At 27.5% G+C, this 12,874-nt stretch overlaps 1 protein-coding gene across 2 annotated transcripts in view; it reads left to right on the forward strand.

The window, feature by feature from the left end:
- Positions 1-7,242: 7,242 nt before the first annotated feature.
- Positions 7,243-12,874, forward strand: part of LOC129963532 (uncharacterized) — a 44,983-nt gene continuing 39,351 nt past the window's right edge. For both annotated transcript variants that reach the window (XM_056077970.1, XM_056077971.1), the window contains exon 1: positions 7,243-7,377. In XM_056077970.1, coding sequence (XP_055933945.1) covers positions 7,351-7,377 — 27 coding nt within the window. In that variant the 5' untranslated portion in view covers positions 7,243-7,350. The remainder of the gene's footprint in view (positions 7,378-12,874) is intronic.

Below are 12,874 nucleotides of genomic sequence, written 5' to 3' on the forward strand. Positions count from 1 at the left end.
TCCGTACCGCACCAGTGGGAGGATGTTCAGTCCTGATGGACTTTCGGACTTATCGAGCACCAAATCTGCTTGCCTGGAGATTCTTCTGTTCTCGATAATGGAATCTTCCGGTTTCAAAGCCGTGACCTTACCACCAACCAACCATGGTTTCTTCGAGAGAGTGCGAAAGTGCATAACAGTACAGTAAATATATATATATATATATATATATATATATATATATATATATATATATATATATATATATATATATATATATATATATATATATATATATATATATATATATATATATATATATATATATATATATATATATATATATATATATATATATATATATATATATATATATATACAAAGAGAGAGAGAGAGAGAGAAAGGAGATCCAAATTTTCATTGGATTGCTTCTGAGGATAAAGAGATTTCTTCTAAGATTTCGTTTTTATTATTATAGATTAATTTTCTTAAGTGATTTGATTTTGAATCTACATTCTTGAAATAAGATGTGAACTCAAACAATCTATGGAAATATGACCATCACAGAATATTAACTATTCAAATCTTCAGTAAAAGCGTCAATTGTAAAATCTATTTTATCCGTCAATTTCTAATTTAAATGAGTAGCTTTAGCAATCCAACATAATGAAACTCACTTTTGGAAATAGTTCTTTTTTTTTTTAATTTTACTTTAAAAGAACAATAAAAATCCACCCCAGAATTAAAAAATACTTCACTTGGAATTACTAATATCGAATGTAACCTTCAAATTAGTTGATCTTCTGTATAAGCTTTGTCTAAAGCAATACAGTTGTGCACGGTTTTTCCTGCAGTACCCTTGGCATTAACAGGACAATACCGCATTCTATGCAATTTGAAGCTTTTAAACTCTGAACACCAATGTACAGAAATTACTTAAGCAAATATTTCAATAGTAATTTATTACATTTATATTTATTCTGCAAAACATATTTGATACTTGATAAATGATAAATCAGCATTATGACAATTACCAAAAACTCTGAATAATTAATTCTAATCTGAGACTTTCATGACTTCATTTTCATAAAGGAGGAAAGAAATCTAACATCGTTATTAAAAGAATGATCATTCCTGCTACTTTCAGCTGAAAAGACTTTTTTTTCTCGTATACTAAATATAGAGAAAATATTGTTTTAAAAAAAATTGAACTCAAGACTTTGACGAGTTTCCATGTTTTAAACCTCCCTAAGCTCGAAAACAACATTTTTAGAAAAATTCTGTTTTTTTTTTTGTGTGTGTGTGTGTTTTCTACCGGTTTGTGTGACAAAGATAACTCAAAAATGACTCCCTCGACGGTTGAAAATTGGTATACTGTGCTTACATTAAATTTGCAGCTATCTCTCAAATTTTGAACAAACTCCATCTAGAGGAAATATATCTGTCCGGCTGTTCGAATATAGGTTAGCATGATAACTACAAAATGAAGATATCTAGATAAACAAAATTTGGAACACAGATTTAGCATCTATAGTGTAGACACTTGTCAAATGTTGAGCCAAAGCCAACAAGGAGTTGACTGTCTATCTATCTGTACTTTCAGAAACTTGTAAATGAAATAACTCGCAATGACTTAAATATATCGAATTTGGTATGGAATTTTGTAACTACAAGTGTAGTTTTCTGCTAAATTATGATTTCAATCAGTTAAAAAGAATGTGTCTAAAACCCAAATTTTAATTTCGAATATTTTTAACCCAAAGCCACGGATTCATCGACACGATAGATTCAGTAAAACTGCTACATTTATACGAAAGTTCAATATTTTCTAATTAGTGTTCGCCAATACAATGCAAGGCGTTCTCTGGGATAACACTTTTATTAGAGGGTGTAAGAGAAAGTATTGGTGAGGCCACTCCCGCTGGTTTCTTTTCTCTGAATCTCCGTTTTATGAAGATATCTTATTATTTTGCTTTCCTATAACAAAACGGTTCATTTATCCAAATATATAAAATAACCTTCAAGTTAATAAAAAAATGAATAAATGACTGTCTGTCAGAACAAAAGTTTTCAAAACATATATTAGCTCGATAGATTCAGTAAAAATGTCAGATTCACAGTTTCATTCAAGTTCCATAATTTTATTCGGGGAGGGGGGAGGAAATAAGATCTTACCTAGAGACTGTAAGAGAAGATTTCAAAGTGACCGCTACTGCTGATTAAAAATAACAGTGCAAAAGACCGAATTATTTAGTATTGACAACCTTATGTGCACAACAGAATATATATATATTGTAATTTATGCTATGTTTTAGAAAATAATAATAATAAAAAAAAAATCTTGTCTTATTATTATCTAAGAAAATAAGAAAAAAATTTCTTAGTTTTTTACATAAAAATCAGTTTAATTTATTTAGAAAGATTTTACTAAATATAGTCCTTATTGTTTAGAGTCTATATAAAAATCCAAAATTAGCAATTCTTCAGTATATTATTAACTCAAATTACTTAAAATATAATTTTTTTTCTTCATTTAAACCTTTTTTTCTACTAAGCGTATAAGCCTATTACAAACAATTTGAAATAAGCTGTTTGGGTTCGATTAGAGTGGATATTTTGTATATGTTACGGCCCAAAGTTACGGAATTGGCCAGCCAATTCCCGAACTGGCCAAGAGGTTTGGCCAAAGTCCGAAATACTTGCAATTAATATTGTATTTTCTACTTTGGCTGGCCATTTCGCGAAGTGGCCGGGAACCTTTGGCCAAAGCCCGATGTGATAATCTATACTTCAATAAAGTTCAATGTGTATCTGTGTGTGTTTGCGTGCGTGCGTGTGTGTGTGTGTTGGCGCTCTACAGTCCACACCGTTTGACATACAGTTATCAAATTTGGCATATATATACTTTGGAGGTCGGGAATGTGCACCGTGGAGCGTTTTTTTTTAAATTTTTAATTAGAATTTTAATTAAAAACTAAGCGTAATTTCGGCGTTTTGTCGTTATAACCAGAAAATAATACAGCACAAAATCGATTTTTGCATCAAATTAAAGCTCAAAAAATTATCTTTTTAATGATACCAATGTTTTAATTTATAAATTAAGCTTAGATTTTTAACGAATTTTTAAAGAAATATTTTAACCATACTTTTCAATAATATATTTCGCTCAAAATAAAAAAATAAAAAAAATTTAATCTGCAATAGCACGTCAAATTAAAAAAAAAAAAAGCTTTTATCAATGTGTTGCCATTACATTGATAGAAGTTTAAATTAAAAAATAAATAAACTATTATTGCAAATTTAATAAGTAAAATTGTAATTTTCGGCAAGTGTCTATAAAATGAAAAAAAAAATGAAATAAAATATTTTCTGAAAAGTAAAAGGAGGAGAATTTTTCTATGAGCTTTGACAATACCTATATTATTAATTCAATAAAACAATTTAATTTAAGGCAAACATAGTTTAATATGCTTATAATCATTCTAATCAGCGACCATCAGCTAATTTAGGGCATACATTTGCTAACAAAATGGTCTAAAGGAACTAAATAATTATATTTAATATAACTTTAGTCAATAAATGCTCCGACGAGTCAGGAATTTTAAATTTTTACATAGGTTCTCTGCCCTTTGAATCATATTTAACAAAATATTTTTGAGACACCAATATTTTAAATAAAAATTGTTGAACTCCAACCAACTAAATCAATCACTAAAACTGACTGATTTATGAAATTTCAATATCACTCTTCTATAAAAACTGGCGATTTTAGACTACTCCACCGACTGTTTCAATGAAGATACGTTTATTTTCAGCCAGGATTTCTCGACAGTAATTGACCTGTGATTATGAAAATGTTGATTGTTCTAAAATTGATGCATAAAAACTTCATAAATCGGTCAGATTCATCGCAGAAGATAGGGACGTTTATTTATTTATTTAAAAGTTGAAGCGTCAAGAGTATTTCGCAGAATAGGATTTCTTGGGACCAAATGACTGTGTAAAATTTAAAATTCGTAATTTTTTCATAAATTCATTTATTGACTGAAATAAAATAAAATATTTTTATTTACATCATTTAAATCTTTTGAAAGTAAAAAATTAATTTTACGATGAATCAAAGAAATATTTGTTGAATAATTCTTTAGGATATGATACAAATTATTCTGCAGTGCACATATAATTTCACTGCCAAACGACTCTCATTTCAGAGTTCATATTTAAAAAAATACATGATTAGCTTCAATATAAAAAGCTTTTATATTGATTGCAGTTTAACATTTCCACTTTAATTTAAAGTAGAAATTTTATGGATACTGACAGAACATCAGAGAAAGTAGTACAATGAACACAACTGTTTAAAGCCTACATAAAAATATGACTGAATCATATAACTACCTAAATATAAAGCTCAAAAATATCTTGCAGAAAAAGCTACTAAGAGAACAAGTTACATTAATTGAAAATTTTAGCGATCATTAATTAATACCGGCTGGTCGCCAAAGGCAGCTAGTGGTAAATAAATATAATGACATTTATGTATAAAATATAAATAAGGTCATATTGTAGGTGAAATTCGACAGATGGCGCCAACAAAGAAATGTCTTTAAATGATATTAATAACAAAACTATATTTCCTTCACATTTGTTTTAATTAGCCCTTATATTTGCTATTTGTCTTTACAAAAAATTTCATATTTTTGAAGGGAAATTTCGGGAGAAAATGTGATCTGGGATTTTTAACATTAGGTCCATGGAGCAGAAAAAGACTAAGGATCACACTTAAAGGTAAATGAAAATTGAGTACTCAATTTGCCTTATGTATCCATACACGATACGCAACGCCTTTGCTCAAGATATAATTCGTTCATTTTAACCGGCGTAAATCTAATCTTCACGCTATCACGTTGTTACAGCATATACGTTCACTGAATAATTTCTATTATGGCTTTAATATGAGAACAGAATAACATGAGATCATATTTTATATATTACAAGCTTATTTTTAACTCAGAGGTGTCACTTATATTTGAACCCGTTTCTGAAACAATTGTACTTAAAAAAAACAGTGCACAGAAGTACTCATTTTTAACAGTATGTAAAACAATCTGCTCTTGATTCCTTTCTTCCTACTTTGGCCGATCGTCCGAAGCCAATTCGCGAACTGGCCGATTTCGGGCTTTGGCCGTAACATATATATAAAGCATGTGTTGCTTTGAATAATATAGAACTATTGAATCAATAATTCAAACATTTTAAAATGTCACATAAATCTTTTCTATTGATTTTTCTAAGCAATATTGTTTCATATTTATTTCATTTCATATGTACATGTGTTAAAATTATTCTTTTTAGGTTTAGTTTCTAATGAGCGTTAACTTGATCTTTTAATTTGAGTTTTTGTCAGCATAATAGCAATATGTTGATAAAACCTTTTTTTTTTCATGCACATGTGACGTATTCGCGGACTTTAGTTATTTTTTTTTTATTTTATATGAAGCAAATTGTTTGAAAATGTATTTAAAATAATTTTTAAAAACTGATTAAAAATAGAATAAAATTTGTAAATTGTAAAAAAAGGGCAAAAAAAAATTATTATTGAAAAGGCATTTTTTTGTGTGTGATTTTGAAATGATGTAGAAGTTATTTTTGTACTGTAATATTTCGCTTCAAAAAAATTCGCTTAGTTTTTAATTAATTAAAATTTCGAAAATATTCTGAAATTCATATTCCTTTCTTCCAACGTATGTATGTATTAATTTCGATAACTCTCGACCAAACGGTCTAGCCTGTAAAAGCACCAAAACACACAGACAGGCATGTAGAAACAATTATTTCTATTATAAATAGAGATTAAGAATATGGGATTTTAAATATCTAAATTTAGGATACTATTTTATTTTCACTGTTTAATAGTTTGCATTCAATGATTATACAAAATGTTAAACGTTTTAACAGAAGTAGCTTAATTTATTGATATATTTTTTTACTTATTCCCACTAAAGTTTTGGGAAAATAAACACCAAACTTTCTACTTAGATGTATAGGACTCTAATTAAAAAAAACATAATGAAAAATTTGAAAAATAATTAGTTTGAATTGGATATTTTTGCGTAAAAAGACATTTCGGAAAAAGCTTGTAATCCTTTGAATATCAGGAATGTGTACCTTAAGATACAGTATTTTCATATAAAGAAACTATTTAATTATATTAAAACATATAAATCTATGAAACCGGCTCCAAGAAGAATAAATACTACAATTTTATAAACAGAGAACAAAAGATATTGTTTTGTCTTTAGTATTTCTAACCTTTATTTCAGCTTGAAAAAAATAATAAAAAATAAAAACGGTTCTCCCTCTTTTTCTCTCTTTTTTTTTACAGTATCTAATATTTAATCAATATCATTATCTGAGAAAAGAAAAATTTCTTTTAGAAAGAGTAAATGTTCAATAAAGTATCTTTAAAACTATGTTATTGCAAAAAAAAATCATTACTTAATATGAATTTTAGGTGATTTTCTTCTTTAATTACAAGTAGCACAAAATTGTTAAAAAAATTTCCATAAAAAAAAATCAAAAGAATGTAGCTATTTTCTTTTCCATCTTCCTATTTTTTAATCAAATTTTTCATGCAATTTTTTGATTTACAGCTTTTCATCACTAATTGTTTAATATATAATTTACTGCATTTTGTAAAAACCCTATCAAAATATTTTCTTTTAAAAAAAGGAAAAATAGTAAATATCTTTTTTTTAAAAAAAACACCTTCTCTTGTTGGACACAAATGTTTTCACCATTTTAAAAATTCGTCATAATTTTCACGTCATTGAATTCCATGCAATAATTCATTACAGCAGTAAAAAATAAAAATAAGGTTAAAAGGTTAAAAAGAATGAAAAAATATAATTTTCTCACTAGTATGCCTGGTAGTAATTAATAAAAGAATTCCCAAGACACTTTCCTATGGAAAATTTTTCATTAGTTAAGTCTATATCTAGTTTAAAGAACATTCAGGGAAGAAAAATTTAAGAAATAAGATAATTCATATAATTTTGAGGGAAAATATACTTTTTTCAAATTCATATAAGATTTGTTTTTATTGAAATTCTCAAAAAATATGAAACGATTATTCAATGCGTCAATTCCTGACAAAAATAAATAACAACAAAAAAATGCGCTCGCTGGATAAACCAACGCACAGTGCATCCGGAGAAACAGTTAAGCCTAACTGTTTATCATCACCTCCGCTTTCGTCGCAGATCGAAAGGCAAGAGGGTACACTCGCTGTCTCTCTGAATGACTCTTTGCAAAGTGTCCACCGTTGTCCAGTCCTATCCAAACATGATCGACAAGGGATAGCTCTGATTCATGTATCGGAAGTACTATTTAGTAGAGGTACGTGCATCATGATTCCTATTATTCAATTTTCCCGAAAACCATCGTCTTCCCCAACTCTTCTGCGAAGGTCATCGACGTGTTAGGCTTAGCAGTCCGATCGATTCGAACGATTCCATGTTGTCTTTAGATAATAGTAAACACTGAATCTTTTTCGAATTTTTGAATGTGGAATCAAATAGTTTTCACTTCACAATTTTAAAATTTGTATATCTTTGTATATTAGATATGAGTTTTATTATTCAGAAAGCGACAGAAAAAAAAATCGATATTTTGAAAAGAAAACATTAGTCAATCGATATCTCAGTGAGTGCGTGTTTTGGGAGTTTGTTATTACAGGTTTAATATTCTCTGTGTGAATTTATTAACGCTATATTTAATTTCTTTTCTTTGAAACAATTTTAAATGGTTTTTATGCGTTATTTTCAAAAATAGTGATATGGAAATTGACTTTGAATAAAGATAGCGCAACGTATATCTGCAGTTGACGCAAACATTAACACGCCCACGTCGTTACTATTGTCCTTAATTTATTTTCTGCATCGTCAAGAGAGACATACACCTGTTAATAGAAAATATTATTGGATCGGATGATGTATATTTATATTATCGTAGTTGTGAACTGTTTCATAATGATGAAAGTAATACGCCGTATGTTGAGTTTGAAAATAGATGGTTTTATTTATTCTTTCATCTATAAATTGCTGAAATAAATAACAATTTTTTTTTCACTTTTGATAATATCTTTTATACTGTTTTATAATTACGGATTCGTGAATAACATTGGCGCAATATGATAAGAAAGTAATCAAATATGATAAAAGAGTCTAATATAACTTGATTCAGTTTCATCGTTTTTGCAATGTCTGCTTGTTGAAAGGTAAATGATCTTGAATGCGTAAACTTATTACTTTATTACTTTTTAACATACATATCAATTTTTTTATACTTCACGGTAAAAGCATTCTTTGAAAATATTCAAAATCTAATCAATTAATTCACTGAAATTTAATAGTTAAAATATAGATATATCTCTGAAGTTATCAGATATCTTATCAGAAGTATCAGCTAGACATTTACTGGATTTGGAATAAGAGCAAATTCCAGGCTGAATTATAATATATCACTTTTAAGCTACTAGTACTCCAATAAAATTTTATCAGTTTAAAGAAATAATTCAAAAACTTTTCGGTGTTAGTGTATTATAAACTAAAGCTAATTAAAAAAGATTTTATTTTGTAAAATCTGTTTGACTCAACATATTTTAAATTTTGCTGATCATGTAGAAAACTTTAATCGACAGCAAAAATCTAAAATAAAATACCAGTGAAAATAATAAGTGGAATTATTACATTAAAGAAAAATATCAATAAATATTGATGGAATTATTCCCTTAAAAATACCAATAAATATAGAGAAAATTATTTTTCACAGAAAAACATAAAAAAATAATTCGAATAAAAATAATGATAGAATTATTCCATTAAAGTAAAATACGAACAAAAATAATAAATGGAATTACTCCATTGGGAATAATTCCGTTTATTATTTAGAAAACGAGAATAAATGGAATTATTTTTCAATGTTCCGCTTTTAACGATTGGTTAAAAATTTATTTTGATTATCTCATCAGTAAATGTTTTCTCAAAACGTCAGAGGAAATTATCGTTGCCACTGACGTTTTGTTACTTTTGTGTTTGAATTTCAGGCATCTCAAAAATAAAATTATTCATAGAGCATAAAAATTTTTAGCATTTCATTGTACTGTGTAGCAATGTTTCAGTTAATGAACGGAATAACTAAAAATATATTTATTTTCCATAGACAACAATGGCAATACGTAGATTAAAGCATGTAATCAGAAAAGAAAAGATGTATATTTATTGAAAATTAGAGAAAAAACATTTGTTAAAATAAAAATTTTAATTATGACATATTATTTTAGTTTCAAATGCACAAAAGAAAATCGAGACAATCTGCTTCAGTTATGCAATTCTGATTTGAAAACCAGATTCAGAATTTCAACTAATTATCTTTAATTTTCACACACGCTGTGCTAAAGATATGAGTAAGCTACATTCCTAAAACAGTTCTTATTTTTGAAATTTGAAAAATGTTCAATTATGTTAATCGAATTTTTGGATTACAATACTTGAATGTGTAAGTTAAAACAACAACGGCAAGATATTTTCTAATTCTATATCAAATAACCTGAACTCTATAATATCAAAAAGACTATATTCATATCCTTTTTCAAGCAATGAAACGCACGGACGCTACACTATATTAGTTGTTTCTGTAGTTAATTCTGCGACTATATCACACATTAAATAAATGAAATATAAAAATTTAGGTAAAAGAAATTTTTTAGAAGATGGCAAGATGATATTTATAAGTATCAAATATTTTCAGATAGTGCAACATTTTATATTCAAAGGAAATTATTGATAGTATTCAATTATTATCAAAAATTACTGCTTGAATCATAGAAAACTATCGAACCCATTATTAAATGAATCTCTAAAGCACTTCTCAAGAAATTATAAAGCAGTAAATCTTTGACAAAGCATTCTATATTCATAATTTATCTATTCTCGTTTCCTATTTAGTGTCTATTCTCCATTTAGATGTGTATTCAAAAAATTAACTATATACAACTTTGTAAAAAAGAAAAAGATAAAAAAAAGTTTTCAAGTTATACTTCAGAATATTAAAATTTCTAAAAAACAAAATTTTTGTATATCTATTTTTCCCCAAGCATTTTAATTCGACATACGAGATTCCCAATCTGAACATTGCCCAATACCAGATAATATCTAAGCCATTAGAGATAGACATTATCTTGCAGTTGGAAAAAATTTAATTTGTATTATATTGTATTTTATGTTATTTTCATTCATTAAATGTATTTTTATACAACCTACTAGTTCTACCAGTCCTATTTAGTGATTATTTTTTAAAACTATACATCTTTAATGGTTAGAATCAGAGACGGCACCCCATATAGAGACTCTATTGTACATACTTCCCACGAGAGTACACAGATATATTAAATTCTACTCGGGCACTTCAGATGACTCTTATTAATTACATATGCTCTTTGCGTGAAAACTATTAAGCGTGAATAACGAGAGCCTTTTAAAAAACCCACATGATTAAACGAAATTCATTTTCAGGCGTTTCCATGGGATCATTTCAAATGTTTAGAAATACGAGGCCACATTCATATTCGAGGACCGAACGCACATAATGAGAAAGACTCACGTTATACTCTGAAAAAGAACACACTTGTTTTATTATTTAGGTTTCTCGTCACTTTTCAGAATATTAATTACGACCGGTTTTTGGTTGGATAGTTCGTTTCTCCAAATGCAATTGGAGTACTTGTATTTTTCACTTTTTAGTTTCGCATACGAAGAAAGCATTATCATTGTAATCGTTAAAATCATCCTCAAATTTTGGAGGGAAAATCGATTCTGTTTATGATGACTCAAATTAGTCAGTAACTATATCTGATGATTGTATAGCGATAACCTAAAAATGCACCGATGTGTATTAATGGAATTTGTACGTGGGCAAAAAATTTTGATATACATTAAAAATGGAATCCTATATCAAATTTTAGAATAAACTCAACATAGAGAAAAAACACTTTTCTTATACACATAAATCATTTTTTTTTCATTGCAAAAATTATACACAAAAAGAATCTTTATAAATTTCTTTTAATATTTCACATTATTATTCACGAGGAATAAAATTCATTTTAACATTTTTATATTATTGCATTTATTTTCTTGTCACTCATGTTCAAATAAAAATGTGTAGTAATTTCAAATTAGTTAAATTATTATTCTAAGTTTCTAACCAATAGAAATTTGTCATTCACTGTAACTTTAATTTCGAAGTAGCGTGGACTTTTAATTAATTTTCACTCGGAATGAAAAACTGTTGTCTGCAAATTCCTTCTAAAACTATTTAAGATCAAAATTCCTTCTCTCACTTACTCTTTCTTGCTTTTTGCTTACTTATTCGATTCACCGTTTTGCTCTCGTAATGGTTTAGACAAAGAAATCTTGCCAAAAACAAAAAATTGGACTATATCCATGAAAAAACTCAGCGTTGCTTTTTCAATCCATGTTTCACATATACATTTATATTTATTGGGTTTAATGAATTGGTTTGCCAATTTGGATAAAGAAAATATTCAATAAATATATTTATATTCTTGCTATCGTGACTGTGTAGTTAAAAATAAATTCTTGGGGAAAAGTATGCATCTTAAAAAATTATTTGGTAATTGCATTGATAATCCAATTGCTAACTTTTATTTTTCAAGTTTGCTTTAAATTCGTTCTATTGGAATATCCTATTTTAAAATTATGCTGTTCCAACCATCAAACTTATAAAATCGAAAAATAATAATAAAGAGTCATAGGATTAAATGTGGATAACAGTGCTGCAAAATTTTAGAAACGTTTTCTTGGTGCAGTTAAAAATGTTTAGTTCCCAATCAAATATACAAGAGCATTTTGACCATTTCTTAAGAATAATGTTCTTCTGCGGAAATATACGAGAGAATCGAAAGGAAATACATTCACGCATTTAAAACAAATTATTGTAGACTATATTAACCTAAAAGAAATTTTATTATAAAATTTTGCTATCTTAAATATTAAAATCCTCAAGATAAATCTAATCTTTGAAATTATTCCCATTTTGAAATAGAAATTTATAATTGGCTGATAAATATTGCCACCTTTAAATTTTTCAGTAAGTTTATAAGAATCATGATTCCTTTAAGAAAAAAAAGAAAAGAATTCATAATTTTCATCAAAACATTATAAATATAAGCATCACAAACATTAAAATCATCTTTACAGTTTGAAAAGCAAGCTTTGAGGGAAAAGAATATACAATTAGAAAAACTGCTACATCAAAGGGTGAAAATTACAGCGAAACTCTTTTATAAATTTATTTTTGATATCCTTATTTCAATGAGTTTAAGAAGTAGAATATAAATAACTTTTTTACTTGTTATATAAAACACAACTGATACGCAGTAAAAGGGAAAAACCAAAAAGAATGGAAGAAAAATCAATATTACGTGTGAAACAAACAACTGGGGAAGAATGAATATTTCCCCGGTGTCCTTTCACGCACATGGTCTTTTATAATTTACGTTACAGCAGCATAAAGTGCGCAATGTATCACTTGAGGATATTTTTTTAAGTAAGAGTATTATCACCTGAAATTCATTCTATAATAGAGAGATAAATTATAGCAGTAAAAAGAAGAAAAAAACTTGTGTATTACTATGACAAATAAAAGAAAAGTACATAACTGAAACTAAATTGAAAATGCTGTCATATTTTGAATACTGCATATATAAGTAAAATAAAGACAATTTTAAACAGGGGGTGATAGACAATAATAATTAAATTCATTTCTGAGAATAACTGGTTTGAAACACCCCTGAGAGTTTTCGCAATTTTGA

This window comes from Argiope bruennichi, chromosome 3 (genome assembly GCF_947563725.1).
Source record: "Argiope bruennichi chromosome 3, qqArgBrue1.1, whole genome shotgun sequence".
NCBI classification, from domain to species: domain Eukaryota; kingdom Metazoa; phylum Arthropoda; class Arachnida; order Araneae; family Araneidae; genus Argiope; species Argiope bruennichi.